The 15939-nt window shown below is 59.4% G+C and overlaps 1 protein-coding gene across 1 annotated transcript in view; it reads left to right on the top strand.

Moving 5' to 3' along the window:
• Positions 1–15939, top strand: part of KLHL25 (kelch like family member 25) — a 33363-nt gene that overhangs the window by 14690 nt on the left and 2734 nt on the right. The window contains exon 2 of the mRNA XM_027572834.2: positions 8249–10053. Within this exon, the coding sequence (XP_027428635.1) occupies positions 8260–10029 (1770 nt within the window). The 5' untranslated portion in view covers positions 8249–8259 and the 3' untranslated portion in view covers positions 10030–10053. The remainder of the gene's footprint in view (positions 1–8248; positions 10054–15939) is intronic.

Genomic DNA, 15939 nt, shown 5'->3' with positions numbered 1-15939 from the left:
CTGTACTTCTGGTACTTGTGGGTGAGCGAAGCCATGGGCCTGGTTTTGGCCAATGAGATGGGAGCAGAAGTGCTGCATGTCTTCCAGGCCAAGCATGGGGTTGTCAGTGCTCACGTTCCAGAGCGCTCTCCCTCTTCCCATTGGCATTACCGACTGATGGCATGGTGCTGCTCTGTCCTTGGGGCTGACAGTGATGACAAGAACACTCCCACACTCCCCTCCCCACCACCACCGAACCACGATGCATGTCGTATGAGCAGGAGAGAAACCTCCGTCCTCCGAAGCTGCTGCCATTTGCGGGTATTTGTTGTTGTGGCGTAACCTAGCCCACCACCAAAGCGATGGTCCCTATCATGTCAGGCTTGCTAGTGGGGATCGCACCTTCTGTGTGAGATGCCCAGCACACGGTAGCCATGCATCTGGTCTGGCCCTCCTGGCCAGAATTCCCTGCTGAGGCTTTGCAACAAGTGTTGCTTCATCTCTCAGCAGGGTTGCACAGCCTTGACCCCTTACCGCCTGTCCTGTGCCTCCTCTGGGAAGGCAGAGCGTTGGCCCTGGGTAAGCCAGCACAGCACAACCCCCGAGCCCTTCCCCAGGCAGTGTTTCCACACCAGTGGAGTTGGCATCCGTCTCAGATGCATCTGTCAACTAGTAATAATAGTCCCCTGGCTTCCTGGCCAGCAGAGGCTGCAACAGCCTGGAACTTGGCTATCAGTCATGAAAGCCAAAGAGGCTGGCCTTCCTCAAGTGTGCTTAACATTTGGGGGCATTAAGTAGAAAGGCTGTAACACGTGGAGAAGGCACTGAAGCCTTTGCCTACCCCTCTTGGTCTACCAGGACCTCCCTTCCCCTTCCAGACTTTGGCTGCAGGTGGACAAGGGGGCCATGTGTAGGGAAGCCTGAGGACTCACTACCCACCAAGGGACACACTGTAGGGGGGAGCCCGGCACGTTTGAGGGGGTATAGTGGCGCTGGTGATCATGATCTCAGAACCACAGACAAGAGAACCAGTTTGTCTCATAGTGTGGTCTGCCAGAGATCAAAGTGGCTGGGATTCTGCCCTGTGGGGAGATGAGCTCAGGGGCAGGCTGACCTGCTGTCTCCCTTTCATGGGGAGCCATCGGATGCAGGGTCATGTTGGTACTGCCTAAAGAGGAACTTCATTTTTAACCCAGCGCTGTATGAAGCAACACCCTCACCCCTTCCCTGGGCCATGCTCCATTCTAGAACTGTCCTTGAAGCCAAGCCATTCCCCTGTAGGACGGATGTGGGGGTGGGGTGAGCGTGAGGCTGTGGCCTGGGGTGGGGCAAAGCTGCATCCAGCCAACTAGCCACATTGAGCAGAAGGTGTGTGTTACACAATTCTTGTGACTTTACTGCAGGTTTGAGATCTTTCACAATAGAGACGGAAAACAAAATCAAAATAGAGACAGCAAAAAATACAAATAGTTCTAGCCCTTTGCGTTTTAAATTAAAAACAGGATATGTACAAGTTTTTGAATGTGTATAAAGTTTTATTTTTTTAAAGAAAGGGCTCTTGAAAGGCGGAGGCATTTAGGGAAAGGACCCTTTGTCTGATGATGCACTTGTATCTAGAATGATCTTTGCCTCTGATTCAGTTACCGTGGTCATAGTGATTTTGCTTTCAATTAACAATTAGATCTGTGTGCTTTGTAAGGTGCTCAGTTTGCTTTCCACTTGAAAGATGGAAGAACGGATAGCCCTGCGCCCTGCGGGCTCCCTGAGGTGCTTGAGTCCCCAGACGTGGGGGTGGGGCAGGGCAGGCACTCGAGCTGCCGCGTCACGTGGCCACCCTGAGATCCTGGCCTGGGAAGCGTGTTGCATCACACATCCCAGCGCATATGCAGTGTTTAATAGCATTTAACTCCTTCGTTTTTACAGTTCCTGGAGACACCCAGATGACACACACCTTTGGTGTTTTTTCTGATCGCAAAAATATGGCATAATCATTAAAAAAATCAAACAACTTATAAATGAATAGAGTAGACAGTGAAAATTGCCTTAAAGCAGAGGGCAGGGGCACTCGGCTGGCTCTGTAGGTGGAGTGTGCGACTCTTGATCTCGGAGTCGTGAGTCCAAGTCTCACGTTGGGCATAGAGCTTACTTAAAACAAAAGCAGAAAAACAGTAGGGCTGGAGTAAGGGGCAGGGGTGTCTCCTCTGTTCTTTGGTGACAGTGGTAATGGAGCGATGATACTGAAACGGCCCACGGAGAGAGCGTGACCAGGCCACTCGAAGTGCGCATCATTTACTGTCTCATTTGTCTCTCACTTGTTCTCACTCTGTGGTTGAAAAAAAAAAAAACACCCAGAGAGTCGAATTAACTTTCCCAAAGGCACACAGTGACGGCTGCATGGTCTAACCAGTGGCCTGGACGGACTTTGATCCCTCCTCCGCTTTGTCACAGTTGTCAGTACAGCTGGGGCCGAATCCCACCAGAGAAGCATCTGCAGAGTACTTGCTGCCTCTCCCCACCCCGGCCCTCTCCCATCCTGCTCGCACGTTAGCCTTTGTGTGGTGCATGTGTGGTGCGGCCCAAGAGCTAAGACCTTGCCATCTTGTTTTGGGCCTTTGGCATCATCTGGGATCCAGCAGGTGTTCAGTCAGGATTTGTCTCGGGTTTTGAGATTGGGTGATGTGTGACCTTTGCAGTCACTGGGGTCCTGTGTCTGGCACCCCAGTTCGGACTTGCTGGGCTGTGCGAGGTGAATTCCTCACTCACGTGTCCGGCACCAGCGTTCAGATGGCCAGATGGACAGGGCATAGCCGGGCCGCTCACGTCGTCTGGCTTCCCCTTGAGTGAGCACTGTGAGAGACAGGGAGTGGAAGCCTCGCTGGGCCCAGGGTCTCCTTGGCTCCGTTTGGTCAGTGGCAGTGCAGCCACAGAACCCACTCAGACGCAGAGGGAGGTAACATGAACCCCGCCTATCGGTGGGAGCTGTGTCACAGTTCGTGGGCATCTTTGGTCCCCCCCCCCCAGCTCCACATGACTGTGCCCCTGCCTGTGCCCCTGGCCTTTCTCTTCCCTGAATGGGGGCCAGCCTTGTTTCTGCCCAACCTTTGTGTTTGCAATTCCTACACCTCGAACCTTCCTTTTCCTGTCATCACACCCTGGCTCCGGCTCATCAGTGAAGCTTCAACTCACATGTCCCCTCTTCACAGGGGCCTAAGTGACCCCGCCGTCTTGTCACCGTGGCCCACTCCTGTTTCCCTCACTCGCTGACCTGTTTCCTCATTGCTGGGCTGCCCCCCCACACACACACACACACCACTGACCCCAGAGCTGCAGCCCCATGGGGGCAGGAACCTGTCTGTCCATCACCTACTCCCACGCCCAGTACGTGGCACATGGGAATTGCTCAGGAAGCTTATGGTTGATGAATGAGTTGGAGCCACATTACCTGCAGCCCAGCAGCAGGGCCCTGGGCTTTCCCACTCCCTCTGGCCTCCAGTGAAGATCACTAGCATTAACATCCTCATTCTGAGGAGCGTGCAGACTCCTGGCTGGTGGAGGGAGGCGAGGAGGGGGTTAGTGCTGTAGCCAGACGCAGTCAGGCCTTCTGGGCAGGGGTACCAACAGCAGGTTGTTTTTGTTTTGTTTTTAAGATTTATTTATATATTTGAGAGAGAGAGAGCATGTGGGGAGAGGCAGAGGGAGAGAGAATCTCCAGCAGACCCCGTGCTGAGCACAGAGTCCTACACAGAGCTCCATCCCACGACCCTGAGATCATGACCTGAGCCAAAATCAGAAGCCGGACACTTAACTGACTGAGCCACCCAGGCGCCTCCTGACAGTAGCTTTGATCGTCTGTGGTGCATTTTTTCTCTGAGAACAGAGACCTTTAGCTTTCTGGGGCTGGGATCTTTGGAGAGCATGGCGAGTTTCTTCAGGAGGTCTAACCACCTTGGCTACTTTAGTTAATTCTCCAAAGATGATGGGAGAAATGAGCTGGGCACATTGTTATTTGGTGCATTTTAACTGCTTCTGTGCAGGTGAGGATTGCAGTGTGGGGAGCGGAGGTGGATCAATACCTCTTAGCAGGATGATAAATTGCTAGTCTGGAGCATGGCTGTTACTTCATGTGCCTTAAATCCATCAAAGCCCAGGATGACGCTTAGGTAATCAAAATAGTTCTGTGATACACACAGCATGAGAGCATCTGATTTATCACGGCCCCCAAGGCAGGGAGCCGAGGTGACGGCCCTTGAACGCACACTCTCGAACGTCGGCCCCTCCTGCCACTGGACAGGAGCCTGTGTCCTGCACTCTCTGTACCCCCTGCCCCGCATAGGGCTGCTCCTGTAACTGCTAGTGAACACAGAAAACCATCTCCTAAAACCCATGCTCGGTGTCTGGGGTGGCCTCCCTGTGGGTGGAAAGGACAGAGGGACCCACACAGTGGAGACCCACGAGCAAGGAACACAGCCCCTGGTCACCGATCCAGGGAACTGATGTTAGTTAGCACTTGTCCTGGTGGGGACTCTAGGTGGCCGGTGACAGAAACCCCTGTCAGACACAAAGGAAGGGGAGAGGCACAGCCTTCACCATCCCAGCCTCCAGCTTCTCTGCGTCTGGGCTGAACAAGCTGAACGAGCACTCCATGAGGCGTCCAGTGGAGTGAGTTTTGTGCACTGTACATGTCTCCAGTCTGCGTCATGAGCCAAGGCAGGGACCAGTGGGTTCATTCAGTCAAATCGAGCGGCTGCTCTCTGCCAGGTCCCACTGCATGTTGGGGTCACCTCAGCCCCACACGTGGTCCCCACCTCCAGCAGGGTGCGGAGACAGGAGACAAACGCATGTTACGTAGCGGCGGGTGCTGCGATGAGGGCAGAAGTGGGTGAGGGTTGGGGAGGAGCTGACCTCCACAAGGCGGTCAGGTCACCCTCTGAGGAGGTGACAGAGTGAGCCATGCAGAAAAAAAAAAGTGACAGGCAGGGGAGCCTTCCAGCCCAAGGAGCAGCGTGTGAAAAGGTCCTGCGGCCCAGGAAGAAGTCCAGTGTGGCCTGAGGGGCCAAGCAGCCTGGGAAGTGGCAGGGCGTGAGGACAGAAGGCAGCCAGTGAGGAAGGGTCAACTCATGCGGGGCCTGGCGGTCAGGGTGATAACTTGGAATTTCACTGAGGGTGCTGGGATAGCCCCTGGTGGGTGGTGACTGGGGGTCATGGGCTCCAGGTGATACTTTTGGAGCCCTCTGGTGTCGGGAGGGAGCCTGGATCACCAAGGGAGAAGCAGACCCAGGTGGGGGGTGCATTCCAGTAGTCCAGGGGAGGGGTGGAGGCAGGGAGAAGGGTCAGACTCAGGACTCACTTAGGAGGCAGAGCCACAGGACTTGTGAGGGCTGGGTGTTGCTGCTGGGGAGAGATGGGGGGAGCCTAGAGATTGGGCCCAGATAAGAAGGAGCATGTTGGTGCCATTGCCTGTTTTCCTGGGCTGGGGGCAGCAGGTTTGGAGGAAATGCTGAGCGCTGTCCTGGACATGTTATGGTGGAGGCGACCGGCTTCCAGATGTTTTGTGGTTGAGGCGAGGAACCTGCCACAGGGCATATAGCACCCGCCCCCCGCCCCCAGCTCTGAGGCCTGTCCTCCCGTGCCGGCCAGCCCGGAGCTGAAGCACAGCCCTAGGGACCTGTGGGCCCGCCGGAGACTTGCAGCTCTTGTGATTCCCTTCCTGTGTCTGGGCCTCAGCATCCTCATCTATAAACTGGGGTAACGAGACCCTCCACCTCCTGGAGTCATGATGCTTCTGGGGCGGGATCACCTCGCCCCAGGGTCCAGGGCAAGTCAGTGCATGCCTGGTGGTTGCTGTCACCGGCAGACTGGCTCAGAACAGGCACTGCCCAAAAGGAGGGGGGACAATCTGGGGAAACAGCCAGGCAGGTGCCTCTGCCCTCGGCACGGAGATGCCCAGACAGGCGGCTCTCGGGGCTGGGAACCTGCTTGGGTGTGTGCGCCCATGCCTGGCTCTTTGCCTGTGCAGGGGATTTGCGTCATTGGGCAGGCATCTTCGTGCTGAGCAAGACATCAGCCAGCTCTGGAGCTCTGGAGCTCTGGAGCTCTGGAGCTCCGGGCTGCTCACTCAGCATTGGCCTTGGAGAGGTCACCACTTGACCTCATTCTCAGGGCAGACTCGGCTGCTCCGCTTGGGTTTGCCCTGCTTTTTGACGCTTTCTTATTCTTTGAGTCCTGCTTTGTCCTGCCCTTAGCCCTCTCCATAGGGAGTCTCCACCCGGTTCCCTGAATCGGAGTCCTTGGAGCCATCGCCCCCAGCTTGGTGCACAGGTCAAAGGCCATAGCTCCTCTTCAGCCCAGGCACAGTGGGGACGGGATGGATGGAGTCACTCGATGAATGGCCACATTTGGGAAAGTGTCTGTGAGCAAGATTTGGGGAAACGTGTTGCAGTGTCTGGAATTCGGATCTGGGCCGAGTACGGAGCTGCCAGGAAAGCCTCTGGTGGGCTAGGCCATTGGAGCTTCTCGACCTCTGGGCCTCCCGGTCCCAGGGCCAGGCTCAGAGGTCATGCTTTGTAAGTAACTGCCAACAACTGAGTAACTCTGAGGTCCCAGCAGGACAGGGATTTTGTTTCACAGAAGAGAAAATGGGGGTTCGCGGGAGAGGTGCCCAGGATGGTGGTTGAACAGGGACCACCCTGTCCAGCCTGGACCTGGGCCCAACTGTCTTACCCTCGTGCCGGCTGCACCTCGCACCCCCGTGGGCTAACCTCATGTCCGTGAGCCTGGTGGCCTACAGTGGCACGTGTGCATAGCCGCGTCCCTAGTGGGTCACCCACCTGGAGCTTGGGGGCCAGGAGCAGCAGGGCCAGCCTCAGCTCCTGTGTCTTTTCTGCGTGGGCCCGGGAGCGGGGGCCTTGCCCAGGCAGCTCAGATCACGTCAGTTTGCGGTTTCTCTGGTTCTTTGCCAGGGGAGGAGTGAGTGAGAGAGACAGCAGAGCACTTGGACGCTAATTTACAATGTCACTGAAGCATGAAATCACTTCCTTCCTTTACCAGATTATTACTTAAGCAGAAAATTGACTTGGAGTGGGGGTTGCGGGAGTTATATACTTTTGAAAATTAAAAAGGAAGAAGAGGTTTGGGGTTTTTTGAGGGGGTGCTCAATCCCAGCAGGATGAACTTAGCACAGGCTTTGGGGGGTCAGGATGCTAATGCAGAGCAGCCCTCTGAGCCCCGAGTCCTGGCCTGGCATTGAAGGGCATAGCGGGGAGGCAGGTAAGGTTCTCTCTGTGGCCCAAGATCCTGGAGTCGCCTGTAGGGACCAAGGAGGCTCCTTTGGTTGTGGGTTTTCCAGTTGCTTCGGCCGAGGCAAATCTGGACTGCTTTAGTAGTCTGTACCCGGCTCTTCTTGTGGCTCTCTTGTTGGGGAACTCAGAATCAAGCAGGTGTCTTGTAGGTGAGCCACTCACTGATCAGCCAGCTTTGCCTCCAAACCCTTGCTCATCCCCACTGGGTCAGGAAGCCTCGGAAGACCCTGGATTTGGAGAACATGTCTATCCTGAGCCCTTGGGCTGTAGCGGCAACTCTTGGGAATTTTCCAAGGCCAAGGGAGATGAGGGACTTTGGCCAGTGCTGCTTGGAGCCCAGCTCAGGACAGGTTCCACTGGGAGTGCGGGGAGGATGTAAGGCTCTGCTTGGGGTCTGTGGCTCCTTGGGCTCATTGTGCATCCAGCCTGCCACAGAAAACCCTGAAAGAATCAGTCTCGTTGGGCCCATGGAGAATAGAAATTGGGCTTGGAACTGGAGAGCCCATGTGGGAATCCTGTCTCCAGCACTTTGGGGCAGCCACTTTGCTTCTCTGAGCTTCCCCAGCTGTAGAATCAGGCCACCTGAGCCGTATCCCCAGAGGACATCTTTGAGAATGGGATGTGGCCCAGGGCACATGCTACTTAGCCTTGCTCTGACCTGAAGTCCACTAAGTGGCCGGAGGCCACCATATAGGTGTTCCCTTGACCATGGGAGGCAGCTGCAGCTCAAACTCACCCCGAGGGGGCTATTTCCAGGCCAAAGACATTTGGTTCCAAAGCTGGTCTGAAATTTAAAAAAAAAATCAGTTTCTGAAGGGCAGAGGTAAAACACCAGCCACTGCCCCCGACACCGTCCCTGACCACGTGGCCGAGGGGAGGGGCGGGGCTGAAGGGGGAGCTGCGCAGGGCCGCCCGAGCCGGGAGCCAGGGCCTGGCCCCTCTCACCTGTGGCCTTGCCCCGCCCCCCACAGGTCGGCTCAGCATGTCGGTCAGCGTCCATGAGAGCCGGAAGTCACGGAGCAGCACGGGGTCCATGAACATCAGCCTCTTCCACAAAGCCTCCCACCCCGACTGTGTGCTGGCGCACCTCAACACGCTGCGCAAGCACCGCATGTTCACGGACGTCACGCTGTGGGCCGGCGACCGTGCCTTCCCCTGCCACCGCGCTGTGCTGGCCGCGTCCAGCCGCTACTTCGAGGCCATGTTCAGCCACGGCCTGCGGGAGAGCCGGGACGACACGGTCAACTTCCAGGACAACCTGCATCCCGAGGTGCTGGAGCTGCTGCTGGACTTCGCCTACTCGTCCCGCATCGTCATCAACGAGGAGAACGCCGAGTCGCTGCTGGAGGCCGGCGACATGCTGCAGTTCCACGACGTGCGCGACGCTGCCGCCGAGTTCCTGGAGAAGAATCTCTTCCCGTCCAACTGCCTGGGCATGATGCTGCTGTCGGACGCGCACCAGTGCCGCCGGCTGTACGAGTTCTCCTGGCGCATGTGCCTCGTGCACTTCGAGACCGTGCGGCAGAGCGAGGACTTCAACAGCCTGTCCAAGGACACCCTGCTGGACCTCATATCCAGCGACGAGCTGGAGACGGAGGACGAGCGCGTGGTCTTTGAGGCCATCCTCCAGTGGGTGAAGCATGACCTGGAGCAGAGGAAGGCCCACCTGCCCGAGCTCCTCCGGAGCGTGCGGCTGGCCCTGCTGCCGGCGGACTGCCTGAAGGAGGCGGTCTCCGGCGAGGCCCTCCTCATGGCTGACGAGCGCACCAGGCTTATCATAGACGAGGCGCTCCGTTGCAAGACCAAGATCCTGCAGAACGACGGGGTGGTCACCAGCCCCTGCGCCCGGCCGCGCAAGGCGGGCCACACGCTGCTGATCCTGGGGGGCCAGACCTTCATGTGTGACAAGATCTACCAGGTGGACCACAAGGCCAAGGAGATCATCCCCAAGGCGGACCTGCCCAGCCCCCGGAAGGAGTTCAGCGCCTCAGCCATCGGCTGCAAGGTCTACGTGACCGGGGGCCGGGGCTCTGAGAACGGGGTCTCTAAGGACGTGTGGGTGTATGACACCGTCCACGAGGAGTGGTCCAAGGCGGCGCCCATGCTGATCGCTCGCTTCGGTCACGGCTCAGCGGAGCTGGAGAACTGTCTCTATGTGGTCGGGGGACACACGTCCCTGGCGGGCGTCTTCCCTGCCTCCCCTTCTGTCTCCCTGAAGCAGGTGGAGAAGTACGACCCCGGGGCTAACAAGTGGACAATGGTGGCTCCGTTGAGGGACGGCGTCAGCAATGCCGCAGTGGTGAGCGCCAAGCTGAAGCTCTTTGTTTTCGGAGGGACCAGCATCCACCGAGACATGGTGTCCAAGGTCCAGTGCTACGACCCCTCGGAGAACCGGTGGACCATCAAGGCTGAGTGCCCCCAGCCTTGGCGGTACACGGCAGCTGCCGTGCTGGGCAGCCAGATCTTCATCATGGGAGGTGACACAGAGTTCACGGCTGCCTCAGCCTACCGCTTCGACTGTGAGACCAACCAGTGGACGCGGATCGGGGACATGACCGCCAAACGCATGTCCTGCCACGCCCTGGCCTCGGGCAACAAGCTCTATGTGGTGGGGGGCTACTTCGGGACCCAGAGGTGTAAGACCCTGGACTGCTATGACCCCACTTCGGACACGTGGAACTGCATCACCACCGTGCCCTACTCGCTCATCCCCACTGCCTTTGTCAGCACCTGGAAGCACCTGCCCTCGTGAGGAGCACCAGCAGTGCCCAGCCAGGTGAGTCCCCAGCAGCCTGGGGCCTGTTCCCACTCAGGGTCAGGGTCACCGTGTCCTCCAGGGAGGGTTGGATGGGGCAGCAGGTGGCTGGGTGCTCTGGGAGCCTTTTCCAGATCTGAAGCTAAAGCCTAGCTCTGCCCCTTACTTGCAGTTGACCTTGAGCAGCGTGTGTAAGCCCTCTGCCAAATGGGAACAACCACCTGATTGGTGCAGTGTGTCCCAGACACAGCTGCCAAGCAGAATCACTGGGGGTGTTCTGACAACACTACGTGGAGGTTAGGCCTGCCAGCCAAGTCTAGGAGCAGTCTGCGCACGAGCGCATCCTAATGTCTGACGCAGCGGCAAGTTTGGGCTTCCCCAAATTACTCTCAGATGCGAGCATTCACTGGAGGGACTCACAGAATGCACCGCAGGCTGCTATGGTCACGGTCATGGTCTATTATAGGAAGGGATACAGGTTAAGATCAGCCAAGTACAGATGACTGGGGCAGAGCCCTCTGCCCGTGCAGTCCAGACAGTGTTACTGTGCCTCCGTCAGTGAGTGACCGGACGCACAGAATGTTGCCCACGGGGGATGCTCACACAAGCTCTGGGGGCCAGAGTTTCTCTCGGGGCCCCATCACGTAGGCTCGGTGGATGACCCACGGGGTTCCTCTCCAAGTCCAGGTCAGCTGGTACAGCGTGACCCAAAGCCCCTACCCTAAGTCATACGGATGTGCCCAGCCCCGCCCTAAATAAGGACAGTCTATCGGATAGGACCGGTCATCTCCCAGAAGCCGAGGGCAAAGGCCAGACTTCTTTATGACAAGTGCTAAAGCCCACACCACACCCCGGACCAGGTGAGTCCAGTGTGCTTCCAGGGTCCCATGAGAAACAGGGACGGTGGACGGGAGAGCTCAAGGGGCAAGGGGGGTGCTGGAGCCGTGGGGCAGGCACCCTGTGGAGGCAGCGGGGTGCTGCTTCCGTCCCGCCAGGTGGTGAGCGGGCCTTCCTCAGAGCGGGCATCCTGGTGAACGGAGGGCCCCCGGCCGGGCAGGGACTGTGGCAGAGAGAGGACTGCCCAAGTTACTGCTCCTGCTCTTTGTTCTTGGGGCCGTTATGATGTGAGGTCCTTACCCAGAAGGGAAAGGTGACAGTGGATGCAGGGAGTTAAGGGACACCATCAGGTGCTCTTTGGGGTGATGGAGGGATGGGGAGACACAGGAGGGACTTGCCCAAGGCCTGAGGGCAGGTGCAGAGTCAGCTGGAGGGAAAGACCGGCTTATCTAGATGCGCCTCTTATGAGGGTGGGGTGGGGTCTCTCCTGCAGCCGCTCTGGGGCAGGAACAGCACCAGAACTGCGGTTGGATCAGGGTGTTCTGAGCCGGCCCAGCAGGGAGCTCAGGAGTAGGGGCTGGAAAAAGGGATGGTAGATCTGTCGACACCCAGGGAAGGGTTTGTGTTCTGGTCCCACCCTCCTTGGTCAGGTCCTGGGGAAGCCAGGCTGTGTGTCCCCACCCTTAGCCCTCCTCCTGGGCCCCTCACACCTGGGGCAGGGGCAGCAGGTCCTCAGCCATTAGGACTTGAGTTCTGGGGATGCCAGGGTGGGTGGGAGGGAGGGAGGCATGGGTCCCAGGGACTCTGAGAAGCTGGGGCATGGGGTGAGAGATCCCAGGCTCTGTCTGCAGCACAAGAAGAGGCCATGGAGCTAGCCTTCCCACCCGGGAGGGCTGGTGACCAGCCCCAGCTCTGAGAAACCGGCCCTCAGGCCAGGCCCTTCAGGTCACAGAAGCCCCCTCAGGAGCCACCCTGGGCCGAAAACCTGATTTCCTCGCTGACGTGGCTGCTGGGACTGCCCCTCCAGGCAAGCAGGAGCTCTGGCCTGATGATCTGATCGGCTGGGCCGCCCGTGAGGCCATCCAGGATGTTCAGGCTCCTAAATAGGCTCCTAGATAGGAGGGGGCTTTGTCCCCTTCTGAGGTTACCCTGTTTTGTTTTAATTTGCTCTCTCCCTCTTTGGGAGAAAAATCTGTGTAGCCCAAGTTGTTGGTCCCCTGGGGCGTAAGCTTTAAGAGAATAGTGGCACCTGCTCGTGGCCTCTTCTTGCACTCAGTGGTGGCCATCTGTGGGGCCTGAGGGCTCCTTTGCTGGTGCTCGCCCCTCCCCATGACCCTGGACAGCAGTTCAACCCCACGTGGGAGGGGTGGGGGCAGGCCGGCGGACCTCATGAGCCCTGTACTTTTCCAGGAATTTCCCCCCATTCCAGGGGCGGGGAGGCGAAGCATGCACCACTCTTTGATTCTGGCTCTCACTGGCTGTTTGACCCTCTTATGTCACTCCCCTGAGCTCAGCATTGCCATCGCGAATACAGGAGTGAAAATTGTATGACCCCTAGTGCTCCTATAGGTCAAGTGAGGAGAGGGTTCAGAGTGGGTTTTTATGAGGTGGTGATGCAGAAGGATGGTGGCAGTAATGGCTTTGGGCGGTGGGGGCCACTCCGCGTCCCTGGCCAGCCCCTCCTTCTGGAAGGGTCCATCACCCACAGGAGGCAAGGGGGTGTGCCCGTCTGAGTGCTGCCGGGGCCTTGGCCCTCCAGCCGGCCCCAGTCCATGGTGGGGGTGCAGTTGTCAGCCCCATCTCAGGGAGGAGGAAGCAGGTGCAAAGGGACACAAGATGGAGCCGTTCCCGCATCCCCGGGGAAAGCCATGCCTGGGCCCCAGTGTCCCAGAGCCACGCCTGCACGTGAGTGTGTGAGCGTCCCCAGTGCAGGCTTCCCCAGCTCCTGCACCAGCACCACCTGCAGCAGAGGCAGAGGGTCCTTCAGCCGTTGCCTGTATCCCAGCCATTTCCTTCTCGCAGGCCCCCGCAGCCAGGCAGCCCCCACAGCCAAGCAGCCGCCTCCCTGCAGTCCCCCTTCTGCCTGGGAAACCGGCGCTCCCGTGGCTCCGTCCCACAGGTTGACCGGGGCTGTTCCCACGCTCTGCACAGCCCTGCTTCCCTCCAGCTTTGCCGGCCCGGGACGGCTTGGAGTTCTCCAGATCTCTTCAAAGGCCGGGTCGTAAACGGGGCTCTCTGGGGAGGGGCCCGTGACCCGGCACCGGGCAGGAAGCTGATGCCTCCGGGTGTGCCTGGCCCTCCCGTGGCTCCCCAGGAAATGGGGCTGCAGCGGCAGGCAGGTGGCCCTTCGGTGTGGCTGCTGGCCGCCCCCCCCCCCCCCCCCGCAGTGCTGCAGGCCCCGGGCTGGAGGGATGGCCCTGAGTTGGGGGCGGCAGATAGAGGGGGTGGGAGGGGGCCGGGACAGCAGCAGTGTTGGGGAGCGGGGGGCGCTGAGCCGTGGCGCCCGAACGAGGCGCACGAGGAGCCCAGGCCGAGCACCGTCTGCAAGGAGGGAGGACGGGAAGAGCAGAGGTGTCCGTGCCGGCTGCCTCCCTTTCCACCTGCCGTGGGCGCCCGTAGTGGACCGTGGTGCTTTCCACTGAGCCTGGCTGCCAGCTGGGAATCCCCCAGCCCGGTGCCAGGGCCAGAGCATGGCTTCTGGATTCCCACGGTTACCTCCCTGTCCCTGTTGGCTCGGGGACCTTCCTGCCCCCATGTCTGGAGTGCCCCTCTGTCCAGCCTACGAGACTCCGACTCCAGGAGCCCGCAACCAGAGGTCGTCTGCCCTCTGCAGCCCCTCAGCATCACCCCAGGTGACATCCTGTCTCGGCCCCCAGCCTTGAGCTCTTGGTGGGTGCCTGTGTCTACAGCAAGTGCACTAGTCGTGATCTCGTTGACTCCTCAGAGTGAGTTGTCCTAGGTCCTACTGTTGCAAAGGGGGCAGCTGAGACAGAGGCTACGTCCTTGGCATCAGATGAACAGCTAGGAAGGGTTGGAGCGGGGTTGGAGCCCCAGCCGTGCCTCACGCCTGTGGGTGTCTGGGGAGCCAGGCCCCGGGTCTCTTCCGGTCTGCACCCTGGCACCAAGCTTGGGACGGGCACGGGCGGTAGGGCTGATTGCTGTGTCGGAAGCTTAAGGCCAGCAGGAGCTCCAGGACCAGCCCCTGAGCTCCAGTGTTGCAGCCAGACCCACGTAGCTGGGTGATGGCAGCCGGCGGCAGCTGGGAGGCCGCTGGAGCTGGGTCTTGGTTACCCTTGGTTACCCGTGAAGTGTAGACTAGCCATGAATGTTCTTTTCTCTTTTTCTCTCCCGCTGAGCCCCCCTGCCCCCCATCAAGCTCTGTAAAGGCCCAGTGCCCTCGCCTCTCCTCCCCAGACCCCCACCCAGCATGCCGGGCAAGCGTCCAGGCCACCAGGAGCTCATCTCTCCACAGTCATTGTTGGGACCCAGCCACTTGGGGTGTGGGGGCGGAGGGGCCTCCAGTCCCAGCTCTGGGAAAGGCTGAGCCCGTTATTCCCCCGCGGGGCCCTGCAAGGGGTTCATCACTGCCGCAGGACGCGTGACTGAGCACATCCTATCCTGCCTTAAAAGACATTGCCACCGAGAGGAAATCCCAGAGCACAGATCCACACAATGGGCCTGGTGTCGCGAGAAAGGTGCCCAGGCAGGAGTTCAGGCCTCTTGGAACACCCCAGCTCCGTCCATCCGTCGTGCACCCACAGTCTTGCCGTGTTCACCAGGGTTGGCCGCATGCCAGGCCGGGGATCGGGTGCCAGCCGCCTTCCCTTGTGGCAGTCCTGCGGGGCAGACCCCTCACCCACAACCCAGTGAGAGCAGTAAGGGGCTTGCCAGGGCCAGCTGCACGCAGGCAGTGTGGGGTGACCACAGGCCCCACACCACTCTGCAAGGTGGAGGGGTGTCTCATCTCACAGATGGGGAGCCTAGGCCTCAGACAAGCACCTGCCCCAAATTGTGGTGGCCCAGACCGGGATAGCCGTGGGCTGAGCCTGAGGGCAGCTGTGTGAGCTGCGAGGGAGTTCAGGAGCCGGGCAGTGGGCTCCCCAGTTTCTCCGCCATAAGAGTGCCTTTAGGGTGCTGTCTCCTCTTCAGCGACTTGGGACAGGTCAGGGTCTCACAGCCCCTCACCACTGCCATGGGTGGCTTTGAGGTTTGGTTTGGGGCAGCGGCAGGGCCTTGTCTTGGGGGGGGAACCCCTTGTCTGCCTCGTGTGGTGGGAGGGTGTGAGCAGAGACGGGCCCTGGAGGTGTGGGTTGGCCACCTTGGAGCATCTTGGGATGTTCGGGGCCTTGTGACCCAGCTTCTCGAGGGGCCTTCACCGACCCCCCTGAGGACAAAGTGGCTGCCCTGCCTTGCATCTGGGGGCTGCTGACCCCCTGGGGACTTCCCCCTGTGTTCAAGCCAACCTTCCAGAAGCCTTGTCAGTGAGGGAGCGAGGCGCATACCCCACTTGAAGGAAGAAAGTCCTGCAGATTCCAGTGCTGGCTTGAATTTTTAAATGTTACTTGAATACATGCAAACCTACAAGTGGCTCTGAGCTGCTGCGTGCGGAGGTACAGCAGACACGAGTACACAGGGGGAGTCCAACCAAAGCTGTAACCCCAAGAACGGCATCGTCGTTAATTGTCCTGCGGAGACGGTCTGGCCTCTTGGCGTCTTGGCGGACCCGCAGGTTTCCTAGTGCGCTCCACCCGCCCGTGCCGAGGGCCCGCTTCCCTGCCCCTGTGCAGCCGCCGGAGACTCCTTCGGGCAGCTCAGCGTGCTGGAAGGACATCCTCCGTGCCCCCTGGCACACACGGGTCTCCTTGGTTAAGGTCACCCCGGAGCCCACGGCGCTTCCAGTGCTGGCCAGAGTGTGCCGCCCGGTGCCGAAGGGGTGTGCCGACGAGCCAGGTGCCTGGAAATCCTCTGGGAGAACTCCCGAGAGTTCTTACAGCGCTGCCCCCGCCCCCAGGGCTTGGCTCCCCGTGGAGGCCGAGTGCTCAGTCCCGGCCACGCTGTCCCGAGCACGTC

The sequence above is a fragment of the Zalophus californianus genome, chromosome 6, assembly GCF_009762305.2.
Source record: "Zalophus californianus isolate mZalCal1 chromosome 6, mZalCal1.pri.v2, whole genome shotgun sequence".
NCBI classification, from domain to species: domain Eukaryota; kingdom Metazoa; phylum Chordata; class Mammalia; order Carnivora; family Otariidae; genus Zalophus; species Zalophus californianus.
The sequence above is the reverse complement of the archived record's forward strand: the minus strand, read 5'-3'. Positions and strand labels throughout refer to the sequence as shown.